The 22,353-nt window shown below is 52.7% G+C and overlaps 2 protein-coding genes across 2 annotated transcripts in view; both read right to left on the reverse strand.

Moving 5' to 3' along the window:
* Positions 1-16,107, reverse strand: part of LOC133274888 (adenylate cyclase type 10-like) — a 28,161-nt gene extending 12,054 nt beyond the window's left edge. Inside the window, exons 1-11 of the mRNA XM_061464471.1 lie at positions 15,965-16,107; positions 6,649-6,729; positions 6,273-6,466; positions 5,861-5,965; positions 4,705-4,743; positions 4,008-4,151; positions 2,377-2,582; positions 1,855-1,948; positions 1,455-1,540; positions 706-894; positions 471-592 (exon numbers count right to left, since the gene is read on the reverse strand). Coding sequence (XP_061320455.1) covers positions 471-592; positions 706-894; positions 1,455-1,540; positions 1,855-1,948; positions 2,377-2,582; positions 4,008-4,151; positions 4,705-4,743; positions 5,861-5,965; positions 6,273-6,466; positions 6,649-6,729; positions 15,965-16,107 — 1,403 coding nt within the window. The remainder of the gene's footprint in view (positions 1-470; positions 593-705; positions 895-1,454; positions 1,541-1,854; positions 1,949-2,376; positions 2,583-4,007; positions 4,152-4,704; positions 4,744-5,860; positions 5,966-6,272; positions 6,467-6,648; positions 6,730-15,964) is intronic.
* Positions 16,108-17,859: 1,752 nt separating this feature from the next.
* Positions 17,860-22,353, reverse strand: part of LOC133274891 (adenylate cyclase type 10-like) — a 28,200-nt gene continuing 23,706 nt past the window's right edge. The window contains exons 21-27 of the mRNA XM_061464486.1: positions 21,368-21,622; positions 20,404-20,742; positions 20,105-20,171; positions 19,457-19,628; positions 18,970-19,077; positions 18,633-18,811; positions 17,860-18,061 (exon numbers count right to left, since the gene is read on the reverse strand). Of these exons, the coding sequence (XP_061320470.1) occupies positions 17,860-18,061; positions 18,633-18,811; positions 18,970-19,077; positions 19,457-19,628; positions 20,105-20,171; positions 20,404-20,742; positions 21,368-21,622 (1,322 nt within the window). The remainder of the gene's footprint in view (positions 18,062-18,632; positions 18,812-18,969; positions 19,078-19,456; positions 19,629-20,104; positions 20,172-20,403; positions 20,743-21,367; positions 21,623-22,353) is intronic.

A 22,353-nucleotide genomic window follows, 5' to 3' on the forward strand; every position in this document is an offset into this window, starting at 1 on the left:
ACCCAGGCGGCAAGGACAAGGAACAGGGCTTAGAGCACAGGCAGGAACTTTTGGGCACTTCTCCTGAGACCCCCTTCCCTGAGCTGTGACCTGTGACCAGTGGGAAAAGAGGGAGGGAAGAAGGTGCCACAGCGTCACTGCCTGTGATGACAGCAATGTAAGATCAGGTGTCTAGGCCCCATCACTGTTCACAGGCCAGTCACCCAGAAGGTGCTGCTTCTGGCACCAAGGAGCCTCTCGCCTTCACTAGGGCTCATTCCAGCATGGTGGCTAGCAGGGTGTGCTTGGAGACACTCTGCCTGGCTGCCCAGGGATAAGCCCAGGGGTTGCCTGCCACCTCTCAGGGCACTGTTTCCTTCCTGCCAAGGAAGGGAGGACAGGGGAGGGTAAGCTAGACGCAACACTCTTTCTTCCTCTGCTTTACGCTGGCCCAGGCAGCATGCGCTCCCTCAGCCCCACCAGACACTCACCCTGTTTTTGCAATGATCTTGGAGCACGAGTTGAAGATCTGAAAAGCACTCTGCAAGGCATGAATGCTCTCATGGGCCAGCTTTACTCCAGGGAGTCCGAACACACAAAGGAATGTACAGCCCTGCCAAGGACAGATGCAGCACATCTTGCCACAATGCCTAAGAAGGAACCTTCCCCTCTTGCTCAGTATCCACCCTCTTGGGTTGGGGGGAGATGATTCCACCTCACACTCACTTTGTCAAACAGGAAGACTTTGTTCACTTCACCCTTGTGAGGACAGACGATTTCCTGCATCAGGCTGCTGACTTCACTGAGGACACTGCGGAAAGATACTATGTCCTTTGTATCAAAATTCAGGTGGAGGAAGAGGATGGTGACTGGCCGTAGCTCACAGAGGAAGTCCTGCGGCACTCTGTCTTCAAGCTGGAAGACAAGAGCATGACGGCTTCACAAGCCTGCTCTCCCAGGGGCTGCCCACGCCAGGTACAAAGGGAGAGCTGGTGTCCTGGCAATAGCAGGTACTAGTAGGGGAAGAGAAGATCCTCCTCTCGGTTTAAATGGTCGGCAGGCTGCCCAGCTTGCAGCAGTCAGATACCAAATCAGAACACAAATGACAAAGGCGAGAAGGGCGCTCCGGTAACACCCCATCTTGGGACAGTTACGGACATGAGTGGTGACACTGAGCGATGCTCATGGGGCTTCAGTGGATTCTCCCCTCTATCCTGCCATCACGTCCACAGAACATGAAGAGCCATACCCACAGAAAAGACAAGAGATGCAAATGTCTGCCCCACCACCCATCTCTCTGAGGACAACTCATCCAGTGGTGCAGCACCTGTGCCCCTTGGCCCAATTTGCCCACATTGTCATCTCGGGATGCATTTTCTTTGTTTGGCTTGCTCTCATGGAAACTCCCTCTCTGAATGCACCACTTCTTCTGCCCTGCAAAAAAAGCAGCCCCAGCAGCAACGGCCCAGGCGTACCTTCCTGAGAACAGCTTTTGGGATGTAACTAAGTATGTCTCCCACATCAGTATCAGGGTTCAAGAAAAGAGCAGGCCTGACAGCATCTGCGGAGAGGAAACACACATGGTTGCTGTGGGAAGATGGGACTACGAGCTGTTGGAAAGCAGGGGCTAGCACTGGCAACAGGGGAGAGACTCCTGCGTTTGCTTGTGTTGCCACCTGCAGGTGCTTAGGGCAGAGCTGTCCCCTGGAAGGAGATGGCAGCAGCAGCAACTGCCCCAGCTGATGCACAAGAGGGCCAAAAGCATGACTGCTAACTGAGAGGGGAAGAGGGGAGCGGTAGTTCATCCCTGACCCCTGCAGCAGCCAGGCCCCACGTTTCCAAGCAAAACCAAAACAAGGTGAATCTGGCACTCACATTCGTTTTCCGTGAAGCAGCACTTCTCCTTCTGTGGAAGCTTGTCTAAAACATTTTGGCATTCCGACAGAGACATCTGGTTCATGCCCGTAACCTGAAGGTACACAGAAGGAAAGCACTTGACACTGGCTTCTCCAGGAGTCCCAGGGGACAGATCCTGCCCTCCACTGTCACTGTCCAGAAAAGGGGAGAAGAAGCCTATCTGGCTGGACAGGACAGCAGTGCTTCCTCAGAAACCCTGGAGCTGAGCAGACGTCTTCCAAGCATCCCCCAGCTGTCAACAGCTCCGTGACCCACGGAGGACACTGCTGGTGGGGCCAAAACTGTTCCAGTGCCTCCTGACCCCTCAAACCAAGCAAGCCCAGCCCAGAGTTACTCCTAACATAAAAGGACAAGAGCATCAGCTGCTCTCCCCTTTCAGAGCTACAACTCTCTCCACATTCAGCTCTTCAGCTTTCTGAGGCCTCCCTCCTTCAGGTCCAGGTCCTCAGAATGGCTCTAGATGCTGTCCCATCCACCTACCTTCACAGCTGTTTTGCCCGCAATATGGCTGGTTCTGAGCCTGTGCTTCTCACATAGCTCCCAGCAGGAGGCTGAGAGGACAATTTCACCTGCTTCCGCAAGCTTTTCGGCCTCACAGACATCCTCCAGGGCCTTGCCAATGACACAGAAGTACTGCTGCCTCTCGTCTCCAAACCTCAGGTGGTGCATATTCCCTGCAGAGATCCCTGGGAGAGAGAGAGGGAGAAGCAGAGCTCTACAGCCTCCAGCATTTCAGCTGTTCAGAAGCCAATCTGAACCCCAGTGGGGAGATGGTCATTATGGAGGGGGAGGGCATCCTCCATCCTTCTCGAGGGGCTACTGACACAGGACCCTTAAATGGGTGTTAAGAAATAGACAAACCAAGTGGACAGTGACACTGTGTTGAGAGTGCTGGCTGTCTTAACCTGCCCCAGAAACCCAGCAAACCAAGCCCCTGATCACCGCCCACCCCCTTTACATGCAGGCGGGTTGTAGCTGTCTGCTCAAGAAAAACTACAGCCTGCAAAACCCTTCTCACAGCCTTAAGCAATGCAGCTCTCCTTTGCTCTTTGTGAAAGGCAGGGGAGAATCCAACACGGAAAAGGATGCAAAGCTGCCTCCACCTGAAAAATGAAGGGATAAGTTCCTCCTGCAGGCATCTGGCCGACAGCAGACGCTCAAAGACCCCAGTATTCAACCTGACACCTGCTCTTCCTTTGAGCTTCACAGAATCATAAAACCATAGAACAGTGAGGGCTGGAAAGGACCTTAAGATCACCTAGATCCGACCCCACTGCCATCTCGCACTAGACCATGTCACCCAAAAGGCCGCCAAATTGGTCAGGCAGGATTTCCCCTTAGTGAAGCCATGCTGGCTGTCACCAAGCACCTTGTTGTTTTTCATGTGCCTTAGCATGCCTTCCAGGAGAATCTGCTCCAAGATTTTGCCAGGCACAGAGGTGAGACTGACTGGTCTGTAGTTCCCTGGGTCATCCATTTTCCCCTTCTTGAAAATGGGGGTTATATTTCCCTTTTTCCAGTCGTCAGGGACTTGACATGACTGCCATGATTTTTCAAATATGATGGACAGTTGCAACTTCATTCACCAGCTCCTTCAGGAACCGCAGACGGACTGCATCAGTTCCCATGGGTTTGTGCACATTCAGGTTCTTAGGATGATCTTGAACCAGATGCCCTCCTACAGTGGGCCGAAGGTCTTCATTCTCACAGTCCCTGCATCTGCCTTCCAGGACTTGGGTGGTGTGCTCAGAGCATTTGCCAGTGACGGCTGAGGCAAAGAAGTCATTAAGAACCTCAGCCTTCTCCAAATCCAGGGTAGCCAGTTCTCCTGATAGCTTCTGGAGAGGGCCCATGTTGCCCTAGTCTGTCTTTTTATTTGCTACATACCTATAGAAGCTCTTCCTGTTATCTTTCAGATCCCTTGCCAGGTTTAATTCTAACTGTGAACGCACACAAACCCAGTGGTCTGGTGTCCAACTACAGGTGGCCCCTTGAATGCTTGCAGGAGATGCTTTCCTTTGGCGCTAGCCCCAGGCGGGCATCCCCGCATTCCCTGCCAGTGTGAAGCACAGGAGAGTGCCACAGATCTGCACCTGGCACAGCACTTGTACCTATCTTAAGTCGGAATTTCTGACCCACGAGCATGTCATGCCTCCGGTACTTCTTCTGGATCTGCCAGCTACAGTGCACCACAAGGCTGATGGTCTTGGCCATCTCACTGGGTCTTGCTCTCCACAGCAGCAGCACAGCATCCCCTGGGGAAAGCAAGGGAACGTCAAGGCTCTGCTGAGACCTGACTCTCCCTGACCTACGCTCCATGGCAGGGACAGCAGAAACCAGATGACGTGCTGAAAAAGATGGACTTGTGGGAGGCCATAGGCCTCTGGAGGACCTCTGGACTCGCTGGGACTCCTCCTCCTCTTGCGGCCTGGCAGCCTGAGCTGTGCTGTCACCAGCCCGTCCCTCCATTCCCCCGTCCCCCCGTCCCTCACCAGCACTCCAATAAATGCCTTCGGCTTCACCTTCTAGTAGGTCTCCTCCTCTCAGTGCTGCCTCTGCCCTCACCCCCAGCACAGAGCCCTGCAAGCTGAGGCAGAGGGAGGGGAGCCACCACCCTTGCCGAAGCCAAACTGCAGGCCCAGGGTGGGAAGAGAAGCCTGGAAAAAGGGCGCTGCAAAGGCGTATGAGAGTGGCCAGGAAGATGGCTCAAGGTGCTGCACAGAGCCTCTGAAGGAGGACAGCAGAGCTGCCACAGCAGTCCCGTGCTGCAGATTAATACCCATGGGCATCATCATCCTAAGTACGTACCAGCAAACTTCAAGATGTCACCTCCAAGAGTCAGCATGTCTGGAGACAGAGGGAAGGAAAGGAAGAGTCATGTGGACACCTTCTTCCATAATCCACAAAGGAAGCCCCCGTGCTCAGAGCGGAGCACCCAGGCGATGGTGCACTATCCGGCACAGCTTAGGAAAAGCACCACCCTGGCCTGCCTCCCAGGCTCCCAGGGGCTGCAGCCCTGGTACCTGCACAGAAGGCACAGAGGCATGGCCTCAAGCTGCCACCTAATTTTCAGAATGGTGGAGGCTGGAAGGAACCTCTGGGGTCCATCTGGTCCAACCCTGCTCTCAAGCGGGGCAGAGCCAGCTGCCCAGGACGCTGGCTAGATGGCTTTGGAAGAGCCAAAAGAGGAAGATTTCTCAAGCTCCCTGGCAATCAGTCAGTCACCTCTCACAGCCAAAAAGTGTTTCCCAACTTACAGAGGGAAACTGCTGTGCTTCAGTGCGTGCCCATGGCATGGCCTCTGGTCCTGACAATGAGCACCACTGGAAAGAGCCTAGCTCTGTCTAATCTGCTCCCTCCCTTGAAGTTTTAGACACATTACTGTAAGATCCCCCCTGAAGCCTTCTCTTCCCTAGGCTAAACAGGCCCAGTTCCCCCAGCCTTTCCTTGTAGGAGAGATGCTCTAGACCCTTCATCCTCTTCGAGGCCTCTTCTGCTTTTCTTTACAAATGCTGCCAAAGGGGTGTCCAGAATGTGCTCATAATCAGCTCAGAAGGGTCAAGACATCCCCTGAGAAAATGGGCTTGGAAGGGTCTCTGTCTCTCCCTGTCTTTCCCACACAACGCCAGTGCCAGCATGTCCAGGTCACTTGTGCGCTGGCACTTGCTTGGTGCTCTCAGCCTGCTCTGGGCCCCCAGGCACCATGGAGCTGGGTGTTCCCATCAGAAGCACAGAGGTGGCTGCTGAGAAAGTGGGTGCCTCCTTGGCCACAGTGGGGAGCAGAAAGGACCTGCACTTGTCCTGACTTGCCAGGAGAGCCTGGCCGTTCTCACTGTTCCTCCAGGCCACAGAAAGTCCCAGCCCTTCCAAGGAAGCAGGACTAGGTTGCCCAGGATACCAGCCTCCCCATTCCATGAGCAGCCCTATGGCCTGCCGCCAGGCAGTCCTGCAGCATGGCTCTTACCCTCCAAAACGTCACACAGGTAGTGATTGAGGTCTTCCGCCAACTCATCAGTGCCTCTCTGTGAACCACCCTTCCAGATACAGTGCTCTGTCAAAGAGGTGAAATCTGTAACAGAGACACCCAGAAATCAGGAAATGAATGCCCTGGGGACCAAAGGACCTGGCAGCCAGTTCCACACTGGCCAGCCGGGGTGCCCAGCCCGGCACCTTCCCATGCCCCAACACAGTGTGGGTTGCAGCAGTGCTTAACCACCCATGATAGCCCATCCTTTTTGGGAATCCCAGCAGAAGACCTCAGCATTCATTATGGCCACTCACTATCAGCAGCAGGGGCAGGGCTCCAAAGGGCCTGGTGTGTGCCAGAATGGCTCACGTTCCTCGATGTCACAGTTGCTCCTCCCTGCGCACCCTACCTGAAATATCTGCAAAGAGCAGCACTCCGTGGACTGCCTGAAAGCTGGTCCCGAGGTAGTCGCTAGAAACAAGGCTGGGGAGAAAAGCTGCTGCTTTGTCCAGCTCTGAGCTGCAACGTTTCCTCTCCCAGGAAGAAGACGCCATCTGCACCCTGTGGTGTCCGGGGTACCTCAGGATCATCTGCTGTGCCCAGCTGGGAGAAGAAATATGACCCCAGTGCGCCATGTGAGGTGCCTGCATGTGGGGCAACTGTCCCTCTGCCCACAGGGTGGCCACAGTCACTGGCAGTGGCCTCCTCAGTAGGTCTTTGCTTCCCTGTCAGCTCTCCGCACACATCACAATGAGCTGACAGTGACATTCTCTGCGGGTCATCACCTTTGGAACTGCTGCCCCGTGGCCGAGGCTTCCTCCTTGACACTGGGCCACTGGCTGGAGGTGGCCAGCACCACCCCATTGCTTGGGGACAGCACCCAAGGGAGGCACATGCAGACCTGCTGCAGTGCCTTGCACACACAGCTGTTTGAGAGCACTGCTCCTTCCCGACAGCGGAATAGCTTGTCACCGTTTTCCCAGTAGTCTTGCCCGCTTCTTTTTCCAGTGCTCCCTTGCTGCTGCAGCAAAGGGAAGGGACAGTGCTCTCTGGTCTGGAGACAGGAGGGGGAGAGGGACTGGGAACCCTTGCTGGGCTGTATCTGAAGAGCACCAGGCAGCATGCAGTGGGCCACCCAGAAGTCCAGGACAGACTCCAAAATGGTGGGCATGTTATCTGGCAATGGAAGTAGTTAAGATTTTGTAAAGGGCTATGTGTATGAAAGCTTGGGGATGTTGAGTTTACACTTGCAGGTAGCAAGGAAAAATGTTTCCTTACTGTCCTGGGTCCAGCAGTAGCCGTCATTTTTCTCCTTCTTAGTAGCTGGTGCAGTGCTGTGTTTTTGACTTTAGCCTCGGAACGACGCTGATAACACCGATGTTTTTAGTTGTTGCTAAGTAATGTTTAGTCTGACCAAGGACTTTCTGAGTCTCATGCTCTGCCAGGGAGGAGGGGAAGCCAGGAGGAAGCAGAGACAGGACAGCTGACCCAGGGGAACAGAACAGGGGTGAGCAAGTGGCCCCGTGGTCCTTAGCTGCCGGCTGGGTTGAAACCATGACACATCTCCAGTGCAGACTTCCCTCCTGCCTCTCAAGGGGCTCCATGATGTTGGCTCCACGACACAGGCTCAAAATGCCAAAATTAATATTTATGGGGTAGAAGAAGGTGAATCCCATTGGTTGCAGATGCTGTCCCTACGTTAATATTTTTTTTCCTCCCCATAAAATCTAGTCTTTAGGTGCTGTAGCAGAATGACTCTAAGAGCAGGACCATAGAGTTCTGGAGGACTGTGCAAGCAAGGCAGGGGGTGGCCCCCACAGGTGGCCGGAGATCGGACCTGGGAGGAGAATGTGGAGGAAGCTGTGGGGGGGCTAACCAATACTGTTGTGCCAAGAAGGAGTGGCTGAATACCACTCCTATATATATGTGAACTGCGTCACAAATAAAGCAGAAGCTGCTTATCACCCATATTGGGTTAGCGTGTCTGCTTTTCCTCGCCGCTTACAAATGGCGCCCGAACAGGGACGCAGACTACAGGGCCCTGGTCGCTGGGGACCCGGATTACAGGGCTCCGACTAGCGGGGACCCGGGATACAGGGCCCCGACTAGCGGGGACCCAGATACAGGGCCCCGGTCGACGGGGACCCGGATACAGGGCCCCGACTAGCGGGGACCCGGATACAGGGCCCCGGTTTAACGGGGACCCGGATACACGGCCCCGCTCGACGGGGACCCGGAACGGCGAGTGAGCGGCGCCGGCGGCAGTGGCCGGGAAGCGCGGGCAATGCTGCTGCGGTGGCGTGACGGACCCGGGTGCTCGGACTAACCGAAAGGAATCCGCCGCTGGGGCGAACCAGACACTGCTGCGTCGGGAGGCCGATCCGGAGACCGAGGTTACAGGACGACCCAGAAGAAGATGATCCGGAAAAGGCTGGCCATGAAAATGGACCGAGAGGTAGCCCTGGACTTATTACAGTGCTTTTTATAAGAGCGGGGAACTGAGCCCTGAACTTTTTACAGTGCTTTTTATAAAGCGGGGAATTGAGCCTGAGACTCTAAAGCAGCTAGCAGGTCTAGCGGCTAGGGAAGGCTAAGGGATTTTTTTTGCAGATCCTAATACAATATTTGAGGAGAGTGAGTGGCGAAAGTTTGGTGATGAACTATTTGACTCAGTGCTTAATGATTATAAAAAGGCAAAGAAACTCGGTAAACCACGGAGGGAAGTAATGAACTGTATAAAAAGATACAAGGCAGAAAAGAAAACTGCCGCGGTAGCAACGGAGAAACTAGGAACAGACGTCCCCGGTCGGTTGAAACCGGGGGAAGATTACAACTCGTTCCCCCCCCCCAACTCGCGGGAGCACAGGGTTTCCCCCCACCCCCCACCCCCACCCCCTTCCTTTTCTCCCCTTCCATCAGAAGGTGCCGCGGAGGAGGTGCAACCCCCTGCTCCCCCACCACCCCAGTTCCGAAAGTAGGGACTTTGAAAAGGACAGAGAAAGTATATTAGAAGGTATACGTATGATAAATGCCGAGGAATCCGAAAGAAAGAGGGCGGTGCCTCGGCGCCGGATCGATTGCGGCGCCACTTTGAAGCACGCAGTAGAAAATAGGGATCATGCGCGAGCGGGAGATTTAAAGGAACCGCGAGCCTCTCCAACCCACTATGCCCTAGAGTGAAAAAATTTTTAACTCAGTCACGGAGGAGCCAGGTCTGCAGATGGCTACATACCGAACGAGATACATCTGATAAGAAAGACACAGCTGCGAGCAACGGAGACCCCGAGTTCGGCGCAGGATCAGCCCCCGAATCCCCTGAATCCGAGCCAGATTTATATCCTCTGCTTCCAGACCCTGACTCTTCGTCTCCCGGGTGGGTCTGCTCAGACTTACTGGCCCTGGAGACGCTCAGTTGTAACAATGGATAATCAAAGAGGTGAACATTACCGGGGAATTTTCTGCAATGGGCATCTTTGCATATCCTGTGTTTACTACACAGCAGGGGGCTAAAGAGTGGGAAGCTCTTGATCTCAAAATAGTTAAGGAGGCCTGACAAACAGTGACCACGTATGCGTTACAATCCTCTTATACTCAAGCTGTGTATGTTATGATTTTTTCTTGCAACTGACAGGGGGAGCCCATACAGTTTCTCTGTGATACTCATGTACTAGAAGTTGGTAAATATAAGTATGTCCAGGTTTCTATCAACCCTTGGAGACCTCTGTAGATACTGCTGGCCACTTCTTCCAGCACAGGCTGGCCACCTGTGTCGGAATGAGTGTGCATTTTGGTCAGTATAAAAGCCCAAGCCTCATACGATGTGGGGGAGGCAGAGCCTCTGCGGGGACGCCCGCTAAGGTTGAGCCTGCCACCTCGCACTGCAGTGATGCTTCTCGGAGCTGGTTTGCTGTTAGTCTCCACAGGGTCCTTGTGCCACGTTCTGTACGTGGGACTGTAGTGGGAGTAATGATGGCTTTTGCAGGGACTTAAAAAGAGGGGGGGAGGGAGAGAGAGTAATGATGCTGCACTTAACCTGTTTAACCCGTCTACTTCTCAAGAACTGAAGAACTGATAACCTGGGGGAGGGGGTATATTGGTGTCCTCCTGCCTACAGGTCCATGGTGACTGCCTGCAAAGTTTGTCAAGCCTTGCCATGAGCTGGACAGACGAATGGATAAACCTGATGCCTCAGCTACAGGAGCTGACCGTGATTACCCCAAGCAGAATGAGATAGAGGAAGAGAAAGAACAAATAACTGCAAAACATCACTTGGGGGCAACTGAAAAGTAACATCCTGAATATGTGTGCTTGTAAAATAGCTATTATTAGAGGTTGTGATTTTGTGTATAAAACCACCTGTATTTACTAGCTAGGTGCTAATAAGAAACTGCACCTTGTACTGTATAGATTTGTCACTTGTAAAAGAGATGTTAGAGTATGGAAATTTGCAGTAGCTGCTAGAAAATGCTAAGGCAAAAGCTAGAAAAATTTTAATACAATGGTAGTGTTATAAAGCAGGTGATGGAACAAATTTAAGAGGGGGGGAGAATTCCACTGGTAAGAAATTTCTTTGGCTAGTCCCTCACTGCCATCAGCATCTTCAACATGCTGCTGCACCCTGTAACAGTTACTCTGCTAATGTAAATGTGTGTGTGCCTTGCTGTAGTAGCAACTTGTTACTGGATGAAGCAGGTGAAACTGTGCATTGACAACAAGGTGCAAGGACTGAGGCTGACCAAATGCCTGCTACCACAATCAAGGGCAAGACTGGGTTGGCTTCTGTGTTTGCCACCAAGAAGAACCTTTAGCTCCGCTGTTGGCTGCAACCCAGCAGGCGTGGAGCGGTGGGGACACATGCCATGCCAGACCTTGATGTGAAGGATCAGAGAGCTATACAGCCTGTTATCAGAGAGCCATACAGCAGAAAAAAGGGGCAGGCCCAGGCAGCCTCTGGTTGGCGTATGTTGGAAATATAATCTAGCCCGGATCCCCTGCTCAAGTAGAGCCACCCAAACCATATATAAAACATAAAGGGGGAAGATGTGGAGACGGTGTTCTCACAGGAGAATGCATAAGTGGTACATAAACTTTGAATAGTCCTGAAAGATACAGCAAGGCCATGGGAGGCCCGAAGAAGCTTAAGCAAGCAAGATAAGAGGCTGGAATTCACCAAGTTAATGAGAACTGTGGACTGTTGGCAAGCTTTCAAGGTTGAGTTCTCACAGCTGTGTTTAAGCAATTATATGTTAGTCACTAAGGGTCTTCAAAACATGTATCCAATCATAATATGCCAAATCACTGTAAGTGCTTCAGCTCAACTAAGCAGACTGGGTTGCTGAGTTGCTAAGCAGACAATTCTACATCGAAGGCAATTCCCGATTTGTTTTAATGTTGACTCTGTAAGACATGCAACACTGCAGAACCTTTTGTTGTTGGAACAGGGACATGGATGTGAAGAGTCTGATGGAATGTGTTGTATGAGTCTCTCTGATTATGTTAATTCGATGCACGCACAGCTGAGAACCCTGGCTCAGCTTACCCAGCAATAGTAAATGAGCAATATCCTAAGAATAACTAGATGGTTGTCTTCACGGGGCATTACAGGTTGAGTCAGACACTGCTGTTTAAAAGTATTGCACTTATGTATCATGATTAGGTTAATCATCGTAGCTATTAGACTTGTTTATAGTTGTGTGATAAAACAGGTGAACAGAATAACCCATAATGCCTTGCTTGCACAAAGAAAAAGGGGGGAATTGTTGCAGAATGACTCTAAGAGCAGGACCATAGAGTTCTGGAGGACTGTGCAAGCAAGGCAGGGGGTGGCCCCCACAGGTGGTCGGAGACCGGACCTGGGAGGACAATGTGGAGGAAGCTGTGGGGGGGCTAACCAATACTGTTGCGCCAAGAAGGAGTGGCTGAATACCACTCCTATATATGTGTGAACTGCGTCACAAATAAGGTAGAAGTTGCTTATCACCCATATTGGGTTGGCCTGTCTGATTCTCCTCGCCGCTTACAAGGTGCCACCAGTTCATTTCCCCAGTTAATTCTTGAATCCTCATGAAAAATAACGTAGTAAAGCTGGGATAACCCCAGGAGTGGAGGAGCAGGCTTGCCTGTGCTACACGTTCCCTGCATTGAGGGTCTGTTCTGCTGCAGGTCTGACGCTGCCAGACACAGGCAGGGGTAGGCAGGATCAAATGCAATCATTAGGCATGTTTCATAGGATTGACCAGGAAGAGTCATTCCTGCGTGAGAGGCCAGGCCGGGACCTTGTTGAGAGCCACAGAGTGGCTGGCACATGCCCTTTGTACCTGGGGGGACGTTACTGGGGTCGATTTGGGGGCGTTTCTCTCTCCAACCACAGCCAACACCAACCAATGCCACTCATCTTCACTGCTGGAACCCCACCAAGGTCGAGCTGGTCCAGTGCCGAAAAAACATCAGGGCTCAGAGCTGTTTAATGCAGAGGGGAGAAGGAGATGAACCCCAAGCAGTGGCTCTTACACAAGAAGTAATCAACTCTGCAGCGATGCCTTGCACTATTTTCTGTTTTGCTCTGTCCCAGAGCACTTAAATCAATCCAGTTTAGTCTCACTGCTTCTCAGGTTAAAAATCCCCCCTAAGACAAAATCTTCCAGCTTTCAGAGGGGGAAAATCTGGGAAATGACCCCTCCAGGATACATTCACACTGACCTAAATGAGGTTAAAGCCGCCTGCTGAAGCAAGAAAGTGCAGGCATATCACGCAGTGCACTGATTGATTACTATTAAGACCACACAGACATGGATATTTTCCTTCCCGCTTCTCCCAGATCACTTTGCCAGGATCCCAGTGGCACCCAACAGCCAGACCACGCACATAAAACCGACAAATGAGGCTCTTCATCAGTATGGTGTGCTGGGTTCAGCAGTAGCAGTCATTTTCATCCTTCTTACTAGCTGGTGCAGTGCTGTGTTTTTGACTTTAGTCTGAGAATAATGCGGTAACACACCGGTGTTTTTAGCTGTTGCTAAGACACCTCATGCCATCAAGGCAGAGATGTAACATACAGATGGGCTCGTGATCAAGGGGTGAACTTAACAATGGACACTATTGCCAAGGTTATTCATGAGTGTGAAACGTGCTGCAGTTAAGCAAGCCAAGCGGTTAAAGCCTCTTTGGTATGGAGGACGATGGCTGAAGTACAAATATGGGGAGGCCTGGCAGATTGATTGTATCACACTCCCACCAACCCGCCAAGGCAAGCACCATGTGCTTACCATGGTGGAAGCAACCACCGGATGGCTGGAGACACACGCCGTGCCCCACGCCACTGCCCGGAACACTATCCTGGGCCTTGAGAAACAGATTTTGTGGTGACACAGCACCCCACAGAGAATTGAGTCAGACAATGGGACTCATTTCTGGAATAACCTTATAGACACTTGGGCCAAAGAGCATGGCATTGAGTGGGTATATCACATCCCCTACCATGCACCAGCCTCTGGGAAATCGAACGGTACGATGTTAAAAACTACACTGAGAGGAATGGGTGGTGGGACTTTCAAGCATTGGGATACACACTTACCAAAGGCCACCTGGTTGGTCAACACCAGAGGATCTGCCAACAGGGCTGGCCCAGCCCAGTCAGAACTTTCACATACTGTAGAAGGGGATAAAGTTCCTGTGGTGCACATGAAGAATTTGCTGGAGAAGACGGTCTGGGTTATTCCTGCTTCAGGTAAAGGCAGACCCACTCGTGGGACTGCTTTTGCTCAGGGACCCGGATATACTTGGTGGGTGATGGGGGAAGATGGGGAATTCCCGTGTGTACCTCAAGGAGATTCAGTCTGGGGGGAAAACAGCCAATGAACTCAATTATATGCTGTTGCCTGGTATATAACACTTTTATAGCCCATCAGCTGGATGCCCATCCCCACCACTCTGGGCTTTGAAAAGAAGAAATGTGCTGTCATGATCATCAGTGGAGAATAAAGTCATGGGAAAAGCCAGCAGCAGCAGCAGAACTCTCCTCACGTCACCATCAACTGACCCTGACTTCCCTCCGACCATCATCCCAACAAGGAATGAACTTTGACAAAACCAGGTGAGCTCAGGGGAAGCAGGGGGAGGAAGAAGGGAGAGGAAAGAGCGAGCGGCTGTGTGGTTCTGGGTTACAGGCTCAGCTTAAACCACGAAATACGGTTATTACAGTGAAGGATGATGGAACGGGCTAACACTCAAACCGGGATGGAGGAATGCCCTAAACCGAACCTAAGTAATTTCCTTAAAAATCATAAAGAAACAAACTGGGGAAGTTGAAGGGGGAGAGAGCAAGGCGGGGGGGAGGGGGGGGGGGAACCCCAAAGGTATGAAAATAGCTTGGGTGCTAAAGGGGATCCTGCTGAGCCACAAGACCCACCCATTCCTTCCTCTGAACATACTTTCTTGGTGTTTTACCGGCTACTGCGAGGTAACAGCTGTCTGGGGAAGCAATATTCACCCTTCATGTGGGAAAAATGGAACTCTATCAATAATCAAGGTAACTGCAGCCTGCAAAATGCACAGGGAAGAGGCAAGGCCAGTCATGCTGTGCTTGAAGCTTCCCTGAAGCTGTTTGTTCAGGTCAGCTCTTCCATCCGCTTTGTCTTTCCCTCAAACCCAGGTTTCAAGCCCCTTCCCCAGTTACCCCCAAAACCACCCCACGCCACCGTCTCCCACTCAAACCTTCCCCTTCCACTGTTCCACAGGTTCCCAAAACCTTTATTTCACACACAGCCCTTTCCACCCACTTCCACAGCCCCACACACTCTCCTCAGGGAGAGGCACCCTCCCCACACCGCAGCTCTGAACCTCTGCAGCCACCTACAGGGCTGGGAGCAGCATTTTCGTTACGGGAAACCCCTCTCATTTGGAGCTAATGTAGACCTGCAGGCTCCTGGAAATCTGGGAGCAGTGTTTCCCTCAGGAGCCCCCATCACCTCAACCCCTCTCTCGTCCGGGACAGCCTTTCCGTTGTTTCCACCTTCTTTCTGCACCTCAGCCCCGGGGCATCCCCTCAGACCACTCCAGGGGGCGGAAATACCATCTCAGATTCAACTTTTCCATTTTACATCTCGCTCAGGAGGCTTGTTGTCCTGAAGTTACCCTCAAGTTTTGCTGCGGCTGGAAATGAAACCACCTGTAAGTGGCCATAAAGCTGCCAGCGGCATGGACCAGCACCCTTCCGGCAACGAGACTACCCGTCCTTTGGAGAGGCAGCTCTCTCGACGCCCCAGAGCCCAAGGCTGGTATGAGCGTGGCTCTCTTACCAGGATCCCTGCCCAGCTGCAGAGGACTGGATGTGGCTGGGCTGGATATCACACTGGGACTCCCACCCTCAGCCACTGACACGTGCTCCCACTGTACCTGGCAAAGGAAGGTGGCTCTGGTAAGCTCCTCCAGGAGCTGAAACCACAGCCCTGAGCACAGTGAGCACGCAGCTTTTGCTCTTCATGTCACAGAATCATAGTATCCCAGACTGGTTTGGGTTACAAGCGACCTTAAAGCTCATCCAGTCCCAACCCCCTGCCATGGGCAGGGTCACCTTCCACTAGAGCAGGTTGCTCCAAGCCCTGACGAGCCTGGCCTTGAGCACTGCCAGCGATGGGGGAGCCACAGCTTCTCCAGAAGAAAGGACCTCAGCTCATGGCCAGGGGAAAGGCCACATCGCCCAAGGCCTGGCTCAGCCGGTAACTTGTACAGGTGCTGCTGGGGCCAGCCAAGTGCTCGGTTGGAGTCTCATGGCCCTCGCACCCCAGCCCATCCGCAGCGGGGCGGAAAGCCGCAAGTGGCTGGGGCTCCAGGCGAGGTTCAGTGCTCAAGGCGGTGGAGCTGGCCCCTCGCAGCAGTCTAAATGCACCAAACAGCTTGCCTGTGCTCCTGACTGTGAGGATGGAAGGCACGGACCCAGAGGTAGAGTACAAGCTGGATTGCTTATTACAAGGATTACACGACATTTATACGCTTCCAAGCAATTAGCCAAGCACCTCTGTGTCTGCCTTGCGGTTACGTTTACGACATCGGGCAAAAGGTGTACCTGATCTTTCTTATCAACATCCTCTTTCCAGTTCTGACATCCTTGTTCCTTCCCGCAACGCGGAGGTGGAGGCGGCACGCCCGTGCTCTGCAGCTTCTTGTCCCGCCGCCACCAGGCGCAGCCCCTCGGCCGGAGGAAAGCCGCCGCCGCTGCCTCCGCCCGGTTCTCGCGGGAGCGCCATTTTCCTTCCCGTCGCTTCGCCTCGTGACGGACGGGATATGTAGCATTCAGATTTTGGGGCAGGTTTACATCACCTTGATTTTCTGCTGCTTTTTTAATGTTTCTCCACATGTCATGCGCTGCGTCTACCTGAGCCGGGCAGGGCCAGGCAAACACTGGTGATGGCTCTGGGATGGGCAGCGAGTGCTGCTGACAGCAGCCCCAGAGCACCCAGAGCAACAGGAGAAGCCTCGCTCGACCCTGCAGACCTCGCAGCGTGCGCAGCAGGACCCCAGGCACGAGCCAGGCTGGCCTCGCCACACGCGACGTCACAAGGGGGGGTCAGTGCACCCTGTGCCCTGGAACCGGCAGATCCCGCTGCAGCCGCCCTCCGCAGGGTCCTGCTGACCCCAAAGAGAAGGCCCCGGCCCCCAGGACTCTCCCAGCCCTGCAAGAGGCCGCACAGCGGCAGCACTAGCAGTGCTCCACTGACTCTGGAGCGAAGGAGATCAACAAATGCACACGTTCAAGAAGTTCCAAGGAAGGCCGTAGGGCATCTGGGCTGTACCAGTAACACGTGGGTGAGGTGAGACACTTCACTTGGACTGAGGATGGGAAATGTACAGTGTATACACCAGATGGACATGTCAGTGAAGCTGTACCTGTCAGTCTGAGGACCCTTTTTACCATCAGGTGACTACCACTGCCGGTAAAAAGTACTGGAAGTTGCTCATTTCCCTGCCTCCAGGTGTGAACTTCCACCTCATGGCTCTTCTAACTTGTTAAGACTTGGATGATATTGAATGCTTGCAAAGGATTTAATCCAGGGAGCCACTGGATTTGTTTAGATGAGACCACTGGGCTGAAGATAGTATTCATAGTATTACGTGAAAACTAATACATGCTTTTATATAATAGACTTCTATAATGCAACAGGATTTTAAAAGCTCTTTTAAAATGACTGCACTTGGCTGGAAAATCCTTGCGAAAAGAGGTAGATAATTTTAAAATCAATTTAAACAATAAGTAAAATGGAAAAAAAAACAACAAAAACCCAACAAAAACCAACCAAGCCCAGCAAATACTCCCAAATAAATGCCTACTTCTCCTGTCCTTTCCCTTCTCTGTCCTGCTCCTTTTGATGCAGCCCAGGATATGGTTTGCTTTCTGGGCTGTGAGCGCACACTGAAGCCGGCTCAGGTTCAGTTTCTCATTGACCAAATGCTCAAAAGGAACATGACCAGCAGGTCAAAGGAGGGGATCCTGCCCCTCTACTCTGCTCTCATGAGTCCTCACTTGGAGTATTGTGTGCAGTTCCGGTGTCCTCAACATAAAAAGGATATGGAACTGTTGGAACAAGTCCAGAGGAGGGCCACGAGGATGATCAGGGGACTGGAGCACCTCCCGTATGAAGACAGGCTGAGAAAGTTGGGGCTGTTCAGCCTGGAGAAGAGAAGGCTGCGTGGAGACCTCATAGCAGCCTTCCAGTATCTGAACGGGGGCTATAGGGATGCTGGGGATGGACTCTTCATTAGGGACGCAACAAAAACCAACCAAGCCCAGCAAATACTCCCAAGTAACTGCCTGCTTCTCCTGTCCTTTCCCTTCTGTGTCCTGGGAGATATTTACAGATCCTGTAACAATAAAAGGATTTAATCTGAATGCGAAGGGACACATGAATATTTAATAATTTGTATGTATTGCTTCTTACGGTACTACAAATATTTGGAGAGTACCGTCTTTCTCCAAATGTAAGATAGATGGTGGTAATGAACTATATGATCATTTCCAAGCCAGCATCATAGCTCGTGCAGGCTGCTGACAGATACAAGTCCACTGCCCTGTCTGTGCTGGCCCTCATGCGCGCTGCCAGGCAGGACAGCCTCCATCCAGCAGAAGTGCCCTCCAGCCTGAAGAGGTGCTCCAGTAAGGAAAGACAGCGGCTCTGCCGCAGCAGCCAGGCGAGCTTCTTCTTCCTGCCAAGCAAGAGAAACTGCTAGGCCCAGAGGCTTTAGCTCTACAGGCTAGAGCCTATGAGCTGGGTCAGACAGGGCCAGGGGGCAAAACGGGTGCCAGACAAGACCGTTACACTTCCTTGGAGGAAATAGAGCTGATGGAGGGGGAGCTGCCAGAAGGGAAAGGGGCAAACAACAAGTACCACAGTGGGAAGCTGGCCGCTAGAGAGGATGTTGGCCTGACAGCACCAGGGGGGCCAAGCTCCTCTTACTGCTCCTTCTCCATGCCCTGGTCCTGCCTCCAGCCCCCCCACCCCTTTTCAGTACAGCTCTCTCTTCCCAGCCAGCACCAATCCACTGCCACAACTCGTGCCAGCAGACACATCCCTGGCTGCAAGCTGCTTTGATACCCTAAGGTATGCTTTGTTCCAAGGGCCTCAGAGGGAGGGAGGGAGAGAGGAACTTTATCGTTCCCTGTTCTACCCTCACATTGCTCTGTGTGGCCTCAAGCCTCGTCAGGTCTGTGCCCATATGCCTGTGACCAGGTAGGAAATAACTCTTTCTCCCCCGGGTTCTTGGTCGTGTTTCTTACTGGGCCTTCTGTGGAAGGGAAGATGCTCTTCTGGCAACATAAGCGGCACACTGCAATTTTTCAACCTGCGACCTGACAAAGTCTTCAGCGCGGTTCCGGGGAAATGGCCTTCCAAGCAGGCTCAAAGCCTTTCTGATCATTTTCTTTGCCAGCTCTGTGCGTCCCACACCATAGCAGACCTGCACAGGAAAAGGGAAACATCGCAATGTGGACTAGATGCCCAAGAGACTGCAGGGATCTGCCAGTGGCCAGAGAAGCCAGAGCTCTCCTGTCCACTGCATCTGGGGAAGGCATCCAGCTCCATCACTCAGGAGATCCCTCCAGACCGCGCCTTTACCTCCCCTTTGAGGCTGAAGAAGGTGGCATCTTCAAAGCGGGATATCACATTCGCTTTACTCTTTAGAGAGTTCCTCAGGATATCTGCTTCGCTCAGCTTCCTGAGGGCCTTTGTGAAAGCACACGGAGAGCAGGTGAGATTAGTGCAGAGCCCATGGCTACCCTTGTCCTCCCCCATTGCCTCTGGCATCTGTCTTCAGAGGGTCTGTTTCTTCCCCTGGTGATACCTGCACAAACAGTCATGTTTTTGACTGTGTGCCTCAGAGCACAGGCACCACTGATCGTTCAGGCCTCCTCCCTGCTAATGCCCCTCATGCTAAGGGCACAGCACCCAATGCCTCTTCCCACACAAGAGGCAAACCAAAGGAAGAAGTGAGGCTCAGAGCTCAACATCTTCCTTCCAAGGACCCACAAAGTCGTGTCCTAGTGCAACGCAAACTTGTCCTTCCCAGAGCCAGGCAGGACACACTGCAAGCAGGGCGACTCACCATGTAGTAGTTGGAGACATGCAGGTAGGCAGCTGCAGTCTCCAGAAGATAGTAAAAGGCTCTGGCAGCATTGCCCAGTGTTGTGTAGTGGTGAACCAATGGCACAAGCACTGACTCCACGATGCCTTTGCAGTCACATGAGAGCGCATTGTTGTCCTCTCTGTCAGTCGCACTACCCAGAGGACAGTGCCCAGGGGAAGAAGAGAGCAAAGAATACAAGGGTATCATCTAGAGTGGTCTTCCTTCCCAGAGACAACATCAAAAGCCCTTTGTGCAAAGCAGAGCAGGAAGCCACAGACAGGTACTAGTCATACAAGTCCTTTGGGAGGAGGGAGTAAGGAAGAAGCTAGGCTTTCTGTCACCTCCCACAGGCAAACCACCTGAGCCCTTGTGGTGGCTTTTTCCCTGTAGATTTTGCAGTACTACTCTGCAGGAACTGGAAAGCGAGGGCTTCTTTGACACTGAGCCGTGGGCGTCCTTAAGCACTCACTCATCTCCACAGCCATCTCCTCTCAGCTCCCACCCCACGGAAAGCCTCTTCGCTAAGCTAGAGTCACAGCTGACAGCCAAAAGCCAGCATTTTCTTTGTCTCCTCTGCACACCCTGAACTCACTCGCTTCAAAAAGAATCAGAACCTTGTCTGCTCACCCAAAATCCTCTTCCACAAAAGCTTGCTGCTGCTGCTGCTCCTGCTCCTCCTGAGTATCTGTAATACCTTGAAAGAAAACCAGGGACACCTCCCACATGTATCCTGGGATAAGAGTTGCTCTCCCTCTCCCAGTAGGCCTGCAAGGATCCTTGCAAGGTGCTAACACACTGAGGAAAGTCTGCAGTGGGTGTCCACTCCTGCTGGGCTCGTTCCTAGCAGATCTACTCCCACTCGACCCCCAGCACCAATCCCTGGGCTCCCGGAGGGCCCAAATTACAGAGCATGGTGCACAGCATACCTGCAGAGATGTAAAACCTCTCCTTCTTCAGCTGTTTTCCAGCCAGCACCAAGGCCTTCCAGGTGTGTGGGTCATCCCCATCATCAAAGTCCTTACAGCTCCCTTTGTCCTGGGTGCTGCTGACAGCGAAGCGGTGGAAGACAATAAAGTCCCCTTGGCCGCAGCTCTGGCATTTGTGTGCATACCGCTCCAGGAAGGCAGCACACTTGGAGTGCAGGGTGACCCGCTGTTTCTGGACCCACAGCTCGTAGGCAGCCTCCCGCAGCAGCGGCTTATGGAACATCAGCACACCAAATGGACACCCCACACTCTGCTTGCTTGGGGGGGAGGTCTCCACACCTGCAAGGCAAAGGGCCTTTGTATGAGCCCAAGCTGTGGCCAGATGGGGAGCCAGTCATGCCTCGGTGCACATCCTGAATAGCAACAGTGCTGCTGCACGCCAAGCCCTGCAGCATGGGGTGAAAGGGCTGATGCTAGCACAGCCTTGGGGATGCAGTTCTCAGCTGCACTGGTCCAGGCAGGAGCTGGGGATGTTGTTGCCAGCCAAAGCAAGCCCCAGCCAGCACTTTCTCCCCGCTCTTGGCATGGCAGCCACCAGCCTCCTGAGCAGGAACCCTGCATCACAGGGTAATCAAAGCCCAATAAAAGCTTGCTGAAGACCCTGGGCCATTCTGGAGGGCATCTTTTGTCTGGATGCTGCAGGTGGCTGGGAGAGGATGTCAGGGATTCCACTCGTCCCATGCCTGCGCTACGAGCAGCACTTGGATTCAGGGGAGCAGAGGCATTTGGGACAGCTGGTGGGAACTTCCCTCCAGTGCAAACCTAGTGTGCTTTCAGACTGACTTGTAACAGCTTTGACAAACCCATCCCCAACAGCCATGCCAGCCCTCACAGGAAGGGAATCACGCCACGCCCTTAGGAGCCCATCTGGGAGCTCCTTGTCCACCCCACTGCTACCACTTACCAATCTCTGCCTGCGGAGGGGTGGCTGGCTCCTTGCTAGGATCTTGGACGTCTTCTGGCTCCTCAGTGCTCTCCGTCCACTTGAGGATGTTGTCACTCACTAGACTGTCCAACAAGGTAGTCATCTTGTGCCTCATTCTAATCGGAAGAATGTATGACAGCAGCTGGGTAGTGAACACCGGCCCGATGATGGCTGCAAACTTCAAAACAGTCTGCTCCAGTGGGGTGATCTCGTCCAGCTGAGCCAGCACAATCTCTGTCAAGGAGAAGCCACACGTCTCAGTCCTACCTCTTCCCCACACTGAGGCTGGAGGCACTGCAAAGATTCGACGCATGAACAGGATAGGCTTTGGCCCTACACTGGCCACTTCTGGGCAATTGCAGCCCAGGACAGGTGTCTGCACAATGGCTCCGCTCCTACTGGATTTGCAGTTCACAGGGCCTGGGAAAAAGTGAGACACTCAACAGACACACTCCCCCACTGGGATAGGGCAGGATCCAGCAGGTACATGCGTCCCACAATGTGCCCTGCCAAACCTGGACTAGGTTTTTGCCAGCCCTGCAAGCAGGGAACAGACAACTTTCACCACCTCAGAGGTGAACTCAGAGCTCCCGAGAAAGGTTGTCTCAACTCAGCCAGACCTTACTCTTCTTTTCTTTGACTTTTCTTCTTGGGTTGCTTTGGGCAAAACAACTTAAGAGCAGGAATGTTTCTTCAAGGTTCATACAAATGGCTACTGACAGACAGGAGGGACATTCAACAGTCATTGACAGTTCCCCTGGCTACAGGTGAACTTCCATGAAAATCCACAGGAAAGTGGTTTATTTTTTTTAATTACGTGTGTCTTGGGTTCAGCAGTAGCAGCCATTTTTCTCCTTCTTAGTAGCTGGTGCACTGCTGTGTTTTTGACTTTAGCCTCGGAACAACGCTTGTAACACCGATGTTTTTAGTTGTTGCTAAGTAATGTTTAGTCTGACCAAGGATCT

The sequence above is a fragment of the Pezoporus flaviventris genome, unplaced genomic scaffold (genome assembly GCF_033815535.1).
Source record: "Pezoporus flaviventris isolate CSIRO_AGI_PZ_B2104156 unplaced genomic scaffold, CSIRO_AGI_Pfla_v1 ptg000002l, whole genome shotgun sequence".
Taxonomy (NCBI): domain Eukaryota; kingdom Metazoa; phylum Chordata; class Aves; order Psittaciformes; family Psittacidae; genus Pezoporus; species Pezoporus flaviventris.